This window comes from Bufo bufo, chromosome 9, assembly GCF_905171765.1.
Source record: "Bufo bufo chromosome 9, aBufBuf1.1, whole genome shotgun sequence".
Taxonomy (NCBI): domain Eukaryota; kingdom Metazoa; phylum Chordata; class Amphibia; order Anura; family Bufonidae; genus Bufo; species Bufo bufo.
The window spans coordinates 198,940,703-198,956,382 of NC_053397.1; the positions used below are offsets into that span (position 1 = coordinate 198,940,703).

At 46.2% G+C, this 15,680-nt stretch overlaps 1 protein-coding gene across 1 annotated transcript; it reads right to left on the reverse strand.

Moving 5' to 3' along the window:
• Nucleotides 1–243: 243 nt before the first annotated feature.
• On the reverse strand, nucleotides 244–15,031 carry BTF3L4 (basic transcription factor 3 like 4). The gene is made up of 6 exons (XM_040407428.1): nucleotides 14,932–15,031; nucleotides 9,530–9,590; nucleotides 7,582–7,695; nucleotides 4,684–4,885; nucleotides 3,119–3,178; nucleotides 244–652 (listed from the first exon to the last, which is right to left on the reverse strand). The coding sequence occupies exons 2-6, from the start codon at nucleotides 9,581–9,583 to the stop codon at nucleotides 606–608; spliced, it is 477 nt and encodes a 158-aa protein (XP_040263362.1). The 5' UTR covers nucleotides 9,584–9,590; nucleotides 14,932–15,031; the 3' UTR covers nucleotides 244–605.
• Between the last annotated feature and the right edge of the window lie 649 nt (nucleotides 15,032–15,680).

Sequence of the window (15,680 nt, forward strand, 5' to 3'; positions counted from 1 at the left end):
CTAAACTTAAGTCAATATACACCTACGTAGTAAATTAAAGCAGTTGTCAGCTCCCACTTTGGTTTAAAAAAGATAAATAAAGATCAACACTTTGCGTAGACCATCCATGTGCAAGTGAATTGAGCCAAGATGCAATACCGGCCATGGTCCAGAGCAGCCACCTTCCATTTAAAAGACATTTTACCCGCCCCAGGGGCCATCATGCAGCTGCTGTTTGATTCAGGGGAAAAATAAACTAAAACATTGAAGTAAGTGTTTTATTACTACTGAAGGGAGACGGAGGACAAGAAATAAAGTGTTACTAGAGCTTTCTGCTCACCGAATGGCACCGCAGAGCGAACATAATGTTGCGTTTTTTTTTCTTTTTTTTTTTTAGTCTCTCCAAAAGGGGGCAAATCTTGGAGGAAAGTGCAAAACGCAAAAATAAACAGCAAGAAAAATGCCGCAGTAGCATCGTTAAAATACAAAATATTTATATTATGGAACTATTAACACGTGATGTTTCATGGTAAAACTTTGGAACCACACAGCTGATTTTCGGGGGGTTTTTCTGCTTGGTTAAAAATCAAGTCCATGTCATCTTCCAAAAGTTTGCAATAAGTAATTCAATTTGCTTCATTTTTTGATGCTTCATCAAAATTCTCTACAAGTTCTGCAGGAAAAAATTAAAATAAAATAAGTGTTAATGTCATCACTTGGTCTGATCAATTTCATCTGATATTTACTTGTCAAAGCTTTATAGATTCCCAAGAGATAAGTGGAGCCAGGTGTCTGACAGCTGCTTATCCACACCTCCTTAAGTTGAAAAAAAACATAGTAACGGGTGCTGCCACACTTTTTTAATGCAGTTTTTGAACCAAAACCAGTGGACTCAAAGCGTTAAAGTAGTATCTGCCCTTAATACCTTCCTTTTATGATCCACTCCTGGTTTTGGACATGTGGGTGCACCCTGGGGGTACGGCCACACGGTCAGGTCTCATGATGCAGTTTTGGAAGCCAAAAATCAGATCATAACTTTCTCTACTTTTTAAAGGACAGATAACTTTTTTTATTCACTCTTGGTTTTGGCTTCCAAAACTGCATCAGGAAACCTGACCGTGTGGCCTAACTCTAAAGCCAGTATCAGACGAGCGAGTTGTCTGCGGGAAACACGCTTCAAGTCAGAGCGCAATTTCCCGTCCTGGAGTCCGCGCTTGTAACCGGAACTCATGGCACTATACAGCATTATGTCAGTACGATACATTACAGCTGATGTCGGACAGAGACACAGCGTTACAAATCATTATAATGGCGTGAGGTCCGGTTACGAAAGCAGACTCCAGGATGGGAAATCACACTCCTACATTTCCCGCAGACAACTTGCTCGTCTGCAACTGGCCTAAGAGCACACGTTCTTGTTCAGTGTAGTAGCTGTAATCTAACCGCAAGAACAAATATTGCAACCTTCAGAGTATTAAAAATCCCGGATGTTTAATAACCTCAAGGGGTTCTAAGAAACAATACTGCCACGTATGCTGGATATCAGTGGTGAGCAATCAGATACTAGATAGCAGCAATTTTATTGTAGAGCTGTCTTACAATTATGGCAAGTATCACAGATTATAACGTGTACTTAAAGAAGACCTTTCACCAGAATAAAGTATGTAAACTGACCATACAGACTTGTAGAGCGGCGCCCAGGGATCCCCCTGCACTTACTCTTATCCCCGGGCGCCGCTCCGTTCTCCGGTTATAGCCTCCGGTATAGTCATAGTTAGGCTCTACCCAGGGGAACCTGCTGGCGTCTTTCTCCTATGCTGTAGCGCTGGCCAATCGCAGCGCTCAGCTCATAGCCAGGCTATGAGCTGAGCGCTGCGATTGGCCAGCGCTACAGCATAGGAGAAGGAGACCGCGGCAGGTTCCACTGGGTGGAGCCTAACTATGACTATACCGGAGAACGGAGCGGCGCCCGGGGATAACAGTAAGTGCAGGGGGATCCCTGGGCGCCGCTCTACACGTCTGTATAGTCAGTTTACATACTTTATTCTGGTGAAAGGTCCTCTTTAACTGCAATTAAATGGTGACTTCGGCCGAATGCACACGGCCGAGAGCGGTCCGTGGTATGCCGGGCTGGATTCCTGTTCAGAGCAGGAGCGCACGGCGTCATTCGTTGCTATGACGCCGTGCGCTTCATGCCGCCGCTGCTGTACAGTAATACACTCGTATAGATCATACGAGTGTATTACTGTAGTGCAGCGGCGGCATGAAGGGCACGGCGTCATAGCAACCAATGACGCCGTGCGCTCCTGCTCTGAACAGGAATCCAGCCCGGCATACCACGGACCGCTCTCGGCCGCGGAACACGGCCGTGTGCATTCGGCCTTAGGCAGGTGTTTTACCTTTAACTCCCCACTAAGCTTTAGGGCCAATTCACATGACAATGCTCAGTCTAGGAAACAGGCCATCATGTTGACCCCTTTTGCCCCACCGACCGTGGCTCCTGATGGCATCATAGCGATTTATTACACAGTCACTTCCTATCTGATAATAGCTCTATTGTACTGTGCTCACATGGATGATTTGAGCACAGTACAATATAGCCACTGTCAGATGAGAACCAACTATCATAAATCACTATGATGCAGTCAGTTTGGGTCAGGGGAGCTGTGGCCGACACATGTCTCATGTTTCCCGGACTGAGCGCAGTGGTGTGAATCAGCCCTATGTTGCTGCTTCCAACACACGTCATTTGACAGCAAAGGGGGGGGGGGGGGGGGGGGAGGGAATATATAAAAATTACATGCAGCACTTTTTCACCCAGCACAATAACTGACACCTCACTGGAACCCAATGGACCTCACTATAAATGAATTGAGTCCATCAGCACCATTGTTGCCAGTCATGTGACCGGAAATCATCACATAGGTGTGAATGTGGTCTCAGGCTCTGCTCACATCTGCAACAAGCTGGCCTGGCACAAATGCCAGCTGTTGGCAGGACAAAAAAATCAGACTGATCTCAGTCAGACCTCATTAGTCAATAGGCACCTGGCAATGAACTATAGAATATAAGGCTGCTCTCTACCAGATGTGCTGCCGAAGATTGAACGTGGTCCTAAATATGTAAAAATTTTACTTACCAGGGACATCATCCTCCTCCTCTTCTATGTCCTCTTGTTTAGGCGCCTTACTGTCCAATACTACAATTAGAGAAGAGAGACACAGTCAGCAATACTCAACTTGCAAAGGGTTTTTATAGAAATCTTAGAAGAGAAAACTGGCACAACCAGAACCTCAAGTAGAGGACGCCCAAGAACAGGGCGATAAATAATTCATAGACATGGAATGAAGTTTGCAGACAGTTGTCTGAGGCAGACTTCATTCTCTCTGCATTTGCACCACACACATAGCTGGTGTCAGTGTACCCGGCGGAGGCAGCATAGAGGGCTCCTGCACCTGCTGCCTATTTTTAAACCAGTCGCACTCAGTTCGGGCCAGATTTAGAACTAAGAGTCAAAAGACAAAATCAGCACGAGAAGCCTACAAGATGAAAGGAGGTGTGTTGGATTACAAGAGCTGGAAAGGGTTAAGTTGCACAAGACAAACTAGGAATTGCACAATGTGCAACTGTACACAGGGTAGCAACCCTTAATACAGCACTTCTATAAAAAGAGGCGTGTGAGGGCAAGTTCTCACATGGCAGAATTGTCAACGCAATTAAAAAAAAAAAACAAAAAAAAAAACAGTATATTGGACAAAACTGCTTTCGAGGGAGATTTGACATGGATTTCATTATACGGAATTGCAAACTATGAAATTTGCTGCATAAATTTACATGCAGCAAATTTAAATCCCGCACTGCAAGTCAAGCTGTGTAGATTAATAATCCACATTCACCAACAGTTGCGGTAATTTGTTAGCAAATGTGTTTTTTGTTTTTTTTTTATCTCATCCATTTTGCTGCTATTGTAAAAGCTTGCAGAATTTCCACACAGAATTCCACTGTTGAAAAGCTGGCGAGTACATATGTGACTGTACCCTTAAAGGGATTATTTAATTTGTGATGCGCTCCAGTGTGGCGGCCACTTCTGGGATCACGTGTCGTACATAGGGCATGTGATCCTAGCCTGGGGTTAGAGTTCACAGCACATGTATGAGGATTAATCTTCTCTCTAGCGCTACGCACGCATGCGGCTGTGGACTAACCCCAGGCTAGGGAGCACCTCAAGTGGCTGTCGTCGGAGCATCCGCCCTGAAAAGAGCGACCCCCAGCCTGCTGGAACCGTGGACCTGTGCTAGATTACACCTGTTGCTTACTAGACCCTCATAGCTCCAACGCGTTTCTCCAGCTCATCAGGGAGCAGCGTCACGGGTAGATGCAAGGTTTGGAACCGAACCAGAGTTTGGGAAATAGTTTTTTTTACAGTACAAATTAATTTATTACGCAAAGTCTCACGAGGCTTCACAAAGCAATAACTTCAGCTCATCTGAGCCAATACATTCTAATACTGTACGGTGCTCCTGCTCCGTACAGTATTAGAAATAAGTATTATGCAAATAGACTTCGGAAGTTTCATCCGAAGTCGATTTGATCATCCCTATTAATGACCCTCACAAAATTACTGAAGGATTCCTTAGTCCCCTTCCAAAGAATAACTGTCATCGATGAATCTCAGCCACAGTTTGAGTATTGCTGGACACTTACCCTGGCGGGGGAACTGTTCGGCTAGCTTACGGAGACTTGTGAGGCTGTCTGCTCCCAGCTGACTTAGGATACCTGGGAGCATTTCTGTGATCGGCTTGACTTCTGCATGACCAGTGATTGCAAATGTGTTGGCAGAAAGGGAAGCTTGAACCTTGGGGTTGTTGAAGTGGATAACTGTGCCTTCTTCTTTAATCATATTAACCTGCAGCATAAAACAGTTTAAGATTGTGAAAAAGACAGACTAAAATATGGCCTGCATCATGTAGCATAGCTCAGACCTTAACAGGATCTGCACATTTCATGTAATAGTTTATTTTATTTTTTTATAGATATGTTGAATCTTTTTCACGTCCTAAGATCAAGGCTCCTACTGAGATTTACATAAAATCCAGTTACAGAGAACAATTGTTTCAGGCCGCCATATCCCTTAGGCCTCGCGCACCACTGTATCTGGATACCTTCTGCAACCTCCCATCAACAGAAATGGCTTTTCTCAATCGCAAAGCGGACCAGAGTAGGACTTGTCTGCAGCCATATACAGTCCTGATCAAAAGTTTAAGACCACTTGAAAAATGGCAAGAAAATCCTATGTAGCATGGCTGGATCTTAACAAGGTTCCAAGTAGAGCTTCAACATGCAACAAGAAGAAATGGGAGTGAGACAAAACATTTTTTGAGCATTCAATTTAATGAAAACTAAAAATGATCAAAAGTTTAGGACCACACCTCCAAAAGATTTGGCCTTTTAAAAGGCATGTGCTCCTAAAATTTGGATCAGCTGAAAAACAGCCTGTTTCAGTTTAATCGTTATTTTCTTTAAATTTAATGCTCAAAAAATGTTTTGTCTCACTCCCATTTCTTCTTGTTGCATGTTGAAGCTCTACTTGGAACCTTGTTAAGACCCAACAATGTAAAATATGATTTTTTGCCATTTTTCAAGTGGTCTTAAACTTTTGATCAGGACTGTATTCTGCAAATGATAGAACAAGACATGGATGATATCCATGTTCTGTCCCTTTTTTTGGGGACCCAAAGAAAGGAATGAGTGTGTACAATCTGCAAAAAAATAAAATAAAAATGCAGATCGGACATGGATGCAAAATACAGTCGTGTGCATGAGACCTTAGTCAAAGCAAGCGATGACTTAAGGGCCATACTGGCCTAAAATGCCTTGTGTTCTGTGCAACTGTGGATTTTACAGGTTTTATAAGTATTTTATGCAGGATATTTATTCTGTTCTCTGTACATAAGGAATCCGCACTGTGTTCTTACTCCTATCCAGATTCAGTTTCATTCTGCTAATAGAAGAATGCAGGTCTGAAGAGAAGTATAAGGCTGGATTCATACACCACATTTTTAAGCTTTTGTCTGTGTCTAGTCATTACTTTAATGCCCAGCAAGTTATTGAAAATTGAACAGTTTTTTTTCCGGTGGGTTGTGTGCTCTGGTTATGGTGTTTTTAACATAGGCTTCTCTAAAGCACTTGAAAGAAGCCAGAAAAAGAATGCAAAGTTACTAAATAAAAAATGTCACCAAAAAAGGTTTAAAAAAAAAAAAGCCATTATAACACAGGAAAGGAGTCCTTTTCTCTGTACAGAGATGAGATTCTCTACTAGCAGGATCTGAATTTTTTTCTCTTCTGTCAGCTCCTTATCTCAGCTCTCAGACCTTATAAACACTGAAACCTCACTCCTTAACTAACTGATAAGAATGTGGCTTAAATAAGCATTTATGACCTTTTAGTGAAAGTAGGATTCACACAGCTTAGGCTACTTTCACACTCGCATTAGGTGCTGATCCGTCACAGACGGATCCGCACCTATAATGCAAACGCTTGTATCCGTTCAAAACGGATCCGTCCTGACTTACATTTTAAGTCAATGGGGGACGGATCCGTTTTCAATTGCACCATATTGTGTCAGTGAAAACGGATCCGTCCCCATTGACTTACATTGTAAGTCAGGGCGGATCCGTTTGGCTCCGCATCGCCAGGCGGACACCAAAACGCTGCAAGCAGTGTTTTGGTGTCCGCATCCAGAGCGGAATGGAGGCGGAACGGAGCCAAACCAATGCATTCTGAGCGGATCCTTATCCATTCAGAATGCATTGGGGCTGAACTGATCTGTTTTGAACCGTTTGTGAGATCCCTGAAACGGATCTCACAAACGGAATTCAAAACACCAGTGTGAAAGTAGCCTTAAAAAAATAAATAAAAAATTTTCCCCCAAATTAGTAAAATGCGATCAAAGAAAATTTCCCCCAAAGGTGTACATAACCTTTAAACTGTTCATTCTGGGTTTTAAAGCCCAGGAGGCGGTCTCGATTGACATATCGGTATACACAGTCAGAGAGAAGGCTGTCAATCACTGATCGAGCTGTCTCCTGGACTTCAGAGTCCAGAATGAACAGAAATTTAAATGTATAAATTACAAGTTATACCAGATCTTTTACCACAAAACTACACAATCTGCTCAGCTCCTCCTGCTCCAAAACATGCTGCCTGCAGCTCAAACAATATGATCTATGTGATAGTTCATCAGTATTTAAAGGGAACCTTTTTTAATGATAGGTAGGGGGAACGGCTCCCAGCAGCCCCTCTGATTGGCTAGGATGAGCACTGCAGGCACTAGATGGTAAGCAGCCACAGCGATGTACATTATATAGCGGCTGTGCCTGGTACGGAGCTCAATCCAATTCACTTGAATGAGATCGAGCTGCAAACAAGCCGCGTGACCCATGGATGTGACATCACAGGCGAAGGAAGAGGCTACAGCGTTTTTCTGAGAACCAAAGCCACCTCTAAAAGCTGATTAGAGGGGTAAGGGGGATAGGCCATCAATACTTAAATACTAGAAACCCCCCATTGGTATCACCCCTTTTGATATAATTGACAACTTACCTCTTCAATACCAGCAATGTTATTTACTGCCAGTTTCTTGAGTGAGCTCTGAAGTTTCTTATCATCTGCTGTTGCTGTTCTGTGTACAACCTTCTTCTTTCTACGGGCTGTTCCCTAGAGGGAGACAAAATACCAATGTAAAATCCTCAGGGAATTAAAGGAATAAATCAGCTGCTCTAGAGAGTTGGGTCATACTTTCTGATACCCATCTCCTCATGGTGTCATCATCAACAGATTGCCATAAATTTCTTCCATGGGACAAAAACAACCTTTACGCTAGGACAACTACACTGCGACATGTGTTGTGTGACATTTTTTGTCCTGCTAGTCTATGTTGTTGCACAAAAATCAATCCAAGTTTGATTTCTGTGGGACTGTCGTGTCGCAAATGATCAACGTTTGACCAGTGAGGAGCTGATACTCCTGCTTCATTGTGCTGATTGGCAAAGGTCCTCAAGAACCACTCACACAATCATTTATACCCTATTCTTTAAAGGGGTAGTCCCATTTTTGACATTGGGGGTATATTGCTAGGGGACCCACACAGAACTTTAAAACAGAGCGAGAAAAGCGCAGGAGGGCACACTGTGCCCCATCCATTTCTATGGGAGTGCCGAAAATAGCCGAGCACTGGCTCAACTATTTCCATAAGTCCATAGAAGTGAATGGATCGGTGGACGCACTTGCCCAGTGTGCTTCCCATTCATTTCAATGGGACTTCCGAAAATAGCCAAGCATGCCGCTCTGCTATTTTCAGCAGTCCCACAGAAATGAATGGAGGGTGGCCACGCACTTTGCGGGTTCTACTAGCGATATGCCTCCAATGTTCAAGATGGGACAACCCCTTTAACCCGCTAACTGTTTTGCCCGAGTCCAGCTTGAGCAGTGGGAAAAGTAGCTAAAGAGGGCTAACGCTGCTTCAGATGCTGCTATCTCCTGAATGGTAGCAGCTAGAAATATGCAACTGGTCTTGTTTGAAAGCTTACAGTCCATGCTTTCATGCACGACCAAAATGATAGCCAAGGCTACTTTCACACTGGCGTTTCTGGGTCTGCTTGTGAGATCCGTTTCACGGATCTCTCAAGCGGCCCAAAATGGATCAGTTTAGCCCCAATGCATTCTGAATGGATAAAGATCCGTTCAGAATGCATCAGTTTGCCTCTGTTCAGCCTCCATTCGCTCTGCTTGCAGCGTTTTGATGTCCGCCTGACGATGCGGAGCCAAACGGATCTGTCCTGACTTACAATGTAAGTCAACGGGGACGGATCCGTTTTCACTGACAAAATATGGTGCAATTGAAAACGGATCCGTCTCCCATTTACTTTCAGTGTAAGTCAAAACGGATAATTTTTTTTGTTCATGGCAATGCAAACGGATCCGTTCTGAACGAATACAAGCCTTTGCATTATAGGTGCGGATCCGTCTGTGCGGATACCAGACGGATCGGCATCTAACGCAGGTGTGAAAGTAGCCTAAACAGAGGAGAAATCACTGTTAGAAATCATCGTGGGTAAAACCTGCTTTTACTTTCAGCTGCATTAACAGCATCCTGATTTCTATCAGCGATATCTTCCCCTGTACTGAACAGATTGCTGTCATTCTGGTATTGTCTGAAGGCCTGGAATGTTTCAAACAAGACCAGTTGCATGTTTCTAGCTGCCACCATTCAGGAGATAGCAGCATCTAAAGCAGCCCTCCCTCTCCAGTTAGCTACTTTTCCCACTGCTGGAGCTGGACTGGGACAAAACAGGGGGTTAAGCAAAGTTCCATCTTTGAGGCACTTTTTTCACTAATGTAATGGATAATGATGCACGCAGAACCAAGGAATCATATGACAAACCAAACTATATTAACCGTTTGTTCGGAGAAGGGGGTCCTGAGAGATTTTCCCAGCTATACCGTTAGAGAAAGGCACAATGGTGGGATACAAAGAAAGAGGATTACTAACCTTACCACCTATCCGGACCTGAGCCTGAAGTTTTGCTAGTTTTTCTTGATTCATAGTGGATCTGAAATAAAATGAATTACATAACATTAAATCAGCGTCACGTACTAATGAAACATCTACAGACCCATAGCCCTGCGCTGACAACTCAATTATCTCTTCTAGAACAATTAAAGTCCAATTACTGTGTTAGGCCTCATTCACTCGTCTGTGGAACACGGTCCGTGAAATCCTGGACAAGCATCCTGCTTAGTGCAGGAGCGCACGGCGTCATTGGTTGCTATGACGCTGTGTGCCGCCGCAGTACAGTAATGTATGATCTATATGAGTGTATTACTGTACAGCAGCACAAAGCGCACGGCGTCATAGCAACCAATGATGCTGCGCGCTCCTGCACTAAGCAGGATGTCGGTCCAGTATCTCACGGACAGTGTTCCACAGACATGTGAATGGAACCTTACAGCTAATGGTGAGCCCGAATAGAGGACGACCACATCAGGAATGCACAGCTCACCCACCGAACCATGAATAACCAGGACCGTCCAGGAGACATTCACACCGATGGACAGTGAAAGCTGGTCACATCCCTTAACGCTACATATGGCCAAGCAAGAGCGCTTCATTTCAGCAATGTCCTACCGATCGACCACAGCACAGCTGATCCAACACCAGTAGACAGTGCTCCGAGCCAAGGACACCCATGGACTGCTTATGAAAGTTCTTAGGCTCCATTCACACGTCCGCAAATGGGTCCGCAATTTTGCAGACCCATTCATTTTCTATGGGGACGGAATGGATGCGGACAGCACACAGTGTGCTGTCAGCATCCGCATTTGCGGAGCGCAGCCCCGATCTTCAGGTCCGCAGCTCCGCAAAAGATAGAACATGTCCTATTCTTGTCCGCAGCTTGTGGACAAGAACAGGCATTTCTATAGGGGTGCCGGGCGGGTGTGTTGCGGATCCGCAACACACCACGGACGTGTGAATGAAGCCTTATTGCGGGACTGCTAAACGTAAAGTCGGTCCATACATACATAGCTGCCAGTCCTCCATGCCCAGCCTGTGGTCGCAGATAAATGTTGGCAGGGCCTGTCAGTCTCTGAGGGAGTGGTTGAATAAGTAGTGTATGGGGGCAGCCGAGCAGTTTTCCTAAAGATATGTGCTGCCAGGTGTCCAGTAACAGATTAGGCTCTGCTCACACATTTGGCACATATGTATATACAGAGCTGCATTCGGTGAAGGAGGCCAAAGGTGTGTGTCTGCCGGGCTGCACGGTGGCTCAGGGGTCGGCACAGGTGCCTTGCAGCGCTGATGTCCTGGGATCAAATCCAGCCAAGGACAACAACTGTAAGACGTCCGACTCCATGGTGCACTGCGGATCCGCAATACACCCAGCCGGCACCCCCATAGAAATGCCTATTCTTGTCTGCAATTGCGGACAAGAATAGGACAGGCTCCATTTTTTTTGCGGAGCAACGGAACGGACATACTGATGCGGACAGCACACGGTGTGCTGTCCGCGGTTTTTGCGGACCCATTGAAATGAATGGGTCCGCATCCTGTCTGCAAAAAAACCTGAAACTGACACGGAAACAAAATACGGTCATGTGCATGAGGCCTTAAAGGGCTTCTGTCACCGCCAAAACACTTTTTTGGGCATGTTAAAATCCTTATTTAACCACTATTCTCTATATAGGGCTCTTACCTTTGTCTGTGGCTTCGTTTTCTTAAAAATCGATCTTTTAAAATATGCAAATCACTTCACTACCAGCAAGTAGGGCATCTTGCTGGTAGCCGCCGCAAAAAAACATCCCCCCCCCCCCCAACTGGTTACCACCCCTCTGTACCCTTACTGCAGACTGCTAGCCATTCATTCATAACTTCTAGTAGAAATAAGAGAATGGCACAACATAGAGCCATAGGAATAGAGGCTCCAGAATGGTTATTATGCAGGGAATGCATGGAGCTATTAAAATAGGAATGGGAAAGGTCCTCTTTAAAACTCAGCTGTGCGATCCCATTGTTATATCTGAAAAATGAGATGTATACTCCGCAGGGCTGTCTGGCACTTAGATATTGATGTCGTCCTCTGGAGAGGCCATCGAAACCAGACTAGTTGGGGTACCAGCTGTTTCGGCGGTGGCCGGCACCAGAAACTATACAGTGGACAAAGGGCTTGAATGGGAGCCGAGCTCTAGCACCCCGACTACATAGTGGGCAGAGCTTTCTTCTTCCGGGCCTGTAATTTCTGACACTGGCGGCTGCCTTAAAGGGGTGATCCATCCCTTCTAATGAGCCCTAATGTTAGGAAATATCCAGGGAGCATCTATTTCATCCAGACTCCCAGAACAGACATGAGGCCAAAACAGTAATTAAATAACTGCACTGTGAAGGAACGAAGTAAAGAAAAGGAGGCGGCGATACATCCAGAGGGACGTCTGTTGGAGAGCAGATAAAAATAGGAGCATCACATCAGCAGTTTTCGATGGTCCGGGTCATGTAGGGGGCACTACTATCACCGGGGGAGGATCAGCACTTTTAATGATCCATTGAGTAGGTGAGTGTATAAAAAGGTAATACCAGACAGGCGGGTATAGACCTCAGAACAGCAGTACGGACGGAGTCGTTAGTCCATATGAACAAACACGGATTTCCACATTTGATGATGCAAATGATGACTGGGCATATGCGGCCAACAAAAAAGAGGTTCCTTAAATCACTATATTTGGGTTGCAATTTCTCAACTTAAAATTCACAATATTAAAAAGCGTAAAAAATATACACACACACACACACACACACACACACACATATACACACACACTGTAGGGCAGACAAGATAATGCAATCCTGACAGCAGTGTACCTCCAGCCTTGTGCCCAATTCACATGACCGCACTTGGTCTGGAAAACAAGACCACTGTGTCCGCTGCCTATCCTGACCCAAACTGACTGCATAAGGCCACATTCACACAAACGTATTTTCTATCTGTGTCAGTTCCGTTTTTTTTGCGGATTGGATGAGGACCCATTCATTTCAATGGGCCCGCAAAAAGTGCAGACAGAACATCGTGTACTGTCCACATCTGTATGTCCGTTATGTAGCCCCGTAAAAAATATAGAGCATGTCCTACTCTTGTCCATTTTACGGACAATGATAGGCATTGTTACAATGGATCTGTAAAAAAAACGGATGCAATACGGAGGCCAAAAGGACGTCATCCGCATTTTTTGCGGACCGCAAAACACATACGGTCATGTGAAAAGTCTTAGGCTTCATGCACACGACCGTTGTTTGGGTCCACATCCGAGCCGCAGTTTTTGCAGCTCGGATGCAGACCCATTCACTTCAATGGGGCCGCAAAAGATGCGGACAGCACTCCGTGCGCTGTCCGCATCCATTGCTCCGTTCCGAGGCACCGCAAAAAAAAAAAAAATAGAACACGTCGTATTCTTGTCCTTTTTGCGTACAAGAATAGGCATTTCTACAATGGGCCGCCCGTTCCGTTCTGCAAATTGCGGAAGGCTCACAGGAGGCTTCAGTTTTTTGCGGACCGCAAAAAACAGCACGGTCATGTGCATGAGGCCTTATAGTGATGATAGCCAGTTCCTATCTAATCATGGGGCTATTGTACTGTACTCACATGGCAGTAAGGCTACATGCGGTCCGCAAAACACGGATGGCGTCCACGTGCGTTCAGCAATTTAATAACTGCCTCTTCTTGTCCGCAAAGCGCGGACAAGAATAGGAATTGTAAAAAAAAATTGCGGTCCACGGAACGGAGCCACTGATGCGGACAGCACACGGAGTGCTGTCTGCATCTTTTGCAGGCCCCATTGAAGTGAATGGGTCCGCATCCAAGCAGCAAAAACTGTGGCTCGGATGCTGAACCAAACCACGGTCGTGTGCATGAGGCCTAAAGGTGACAAATGTGACCAACGAGCAAATGCTCACTCATCAGCTGAAGGCACTGTTGATGCAGACACCAAAATCATGGTTTCTGAGCAGTAGAAAATTCTGTGTGTAACTAAAACCATAGATCTGCTGCCCAGAAACAATGTAAATGCGGCTCTTACAAATAGACAATCATCAGGAATGGACAGTTCATTCTTGATAATTGCCTGCACGGTGGGTTGCCCTGTGTAAAGTGGCTTTTAGTTTCAGGAGGAGCCCCAAACAGAACAGATCCACCTACAATAAAGTGATGATCCCTCACCTGACAGATGCTGCCCCACCGCTCCAGTCCTCCTGGCAGGGATCTGTTTACCCGGCCGCAGCAGAGACATCATGTCGACAACACGTAAACACTGCAGCCAATCACTGGCCTCGGACATTAGACGGCTGAGGACAGCGATTGGCTGCAGTGACCACGTGGTGTATCCAGTGACGTCACTGCTGCGTGTCAATCAGCATGAGGAGGACCGGACCACGCACGCTTCTTTTGGTCCCCAGCATGTAAACTTCCAGCGTGGGGTCATCATACGTGCCGCTTCAGCAAATGGTGGCCTAAGCAGTGACGCATCCCCAAGCAGTGTGTGACACTTGTGGGGGTGGGGGATGTCACTGCTGAGGCCAAGGAATGGCTTCAGCAGCACACTGACCCTGTCTAAATCTGCACACGTCTTGGGCCAGCAGGTGAGCACGCTTTTTACTTCATCAGGACATAAGACCTGGCGATACGGACAGAGAAGGTCCCTCACGGCGCGTCTTCGTAAATTACACCCGGGACCCAAACCGATCAGCTGAGTTGCCAGTGGCTCTCCAGTAAGCGCCGCAGCCCCCTCACAGCGCCGTCCATTGTGTAGTCAGTCCTGGGCTGCACTTAGGTCATGTGACCGATGAACATGATGTCGCTGGCCTAGTAAGGACTGTGGGGTCCCGGGATTCGGATAGGTCATCAATGTTAAAATTTCAGAGAACCCCTCTAAATCTACGATAATTAGGGGGTACCAGAAGTGGACCCCGGATCTATCCAGTGGATTGGGGGCCACTCTGAGGTCAACCATGCAGGACTCGGGCTGTAACCACCATAGACTGTATCTGGGGCCCCCGACTACATGATGCGACCCCGCACAGAAGTCACTAGGACACTTGCCATCTCAACAGTCACCTCACGACACCGGTTAGAATGTCGCAGGCGCGTCGCACACAGACGACATTCTGATAGTAGGGAGCGCCAAAGGCCACCATGTCCGCGCCTCCACTAGCACAGGTCCCGGACATGACTAGCATGTACATTAGTAATGGCCCACAGCATGCACCAGCTACCCCAGTACGGGGCCCTCCCCGGGCACCTACTCTAAGTAGTGCGTCCACTTCCGCCCCAACAACACGCAGGACACTCCCGATACCACCTCCCCCCGGGTGCCGTGAGCGGTACGGCCGAGCACCGGAGACTCCCTCACCTTTACCGTCCAACTCCGCTCCAACACGAGGTAATCAAGATGGCGATAAAGGATGATGGGCGGCACGTAACGTCGCCTCGCACGCTGGGGGCGGGGCTACAGCCGATTGCCGTGACGTCATTCCGCGACGCTCCTGGGCTAGGCCTTGTTCAGTTTCTATGGCAACAGCGTCAACCACTCACACAGTGCACGGCAGATGCTGAGAATGTGTGCTGCCTGTGACATAGGTGGCATGTGTATAGTTCCAGGTGTCCCTCTTGAAGGGACAGTCCCTATTTTTTAGCCCAAATCACCCTGCCCTTAAAGGGGTTCTGCAGTTTTTTAAACTGATGATCTATCCTCTGGATAGATCATAAGCATCTGATCGGCGGGGGCCGCAGACTTCTCGCTGTACCGCTGGCCCAATGATGTCACGACTAGTATCAATGGCCTGGGCGGGGCTAAGCTCCATTCAAGTGAACAGAGCTTAGCTGCGCCCAGGCCATTGACGTCACTGGGCCTGCGGTAAACAGCGAGAAGGCCGGAGGATAGATCATCAGTTTAAAAAAAACTGCAGAACCCCTTTAAAGGGTATTGCGATTACTACAAGTCATCCCCTAGGCCTAGGCAGTGCGTAGGGGTTAACATGTAACTAGAATAGCCTTTTAAAGGGCTTCTGTCACCCCACTAAAGTCTTTTTTTTTTTTTTGGGCTAGTTAAATTACTTATACTGTGATATATGAAAATATAATGGTCTTACTTACTTTGAT

What these genes read in the sequence shown, in the direction of transcription:
- BTF3L4 (XM_040407428.1), bottom strand. Translation starts at nt 9,583, where the DNA reads ATGAATCAAGAAAAACTAGCAAAACTTCAGGCTCAGGTCCGGATAGGT. An exon ending in AGGTCCGGATAGGTGGTAAG is followed by an intron (nt 7,696 to 9,529) that starts GTTAGTAATCCT and finishes GTCTCCCTCTAG; the next exon opens with GGAACAGCCCGTAGAAAGAA. An exon ending in GGAGGAGGATGATGTCCCTG is followed by an intron (nt 653 to 3,118) that starts GTAAGTAAAATT and finishes TTTTTCCTGCAG; the next exon opens with AACTTGTAGAGAATTTTGAT.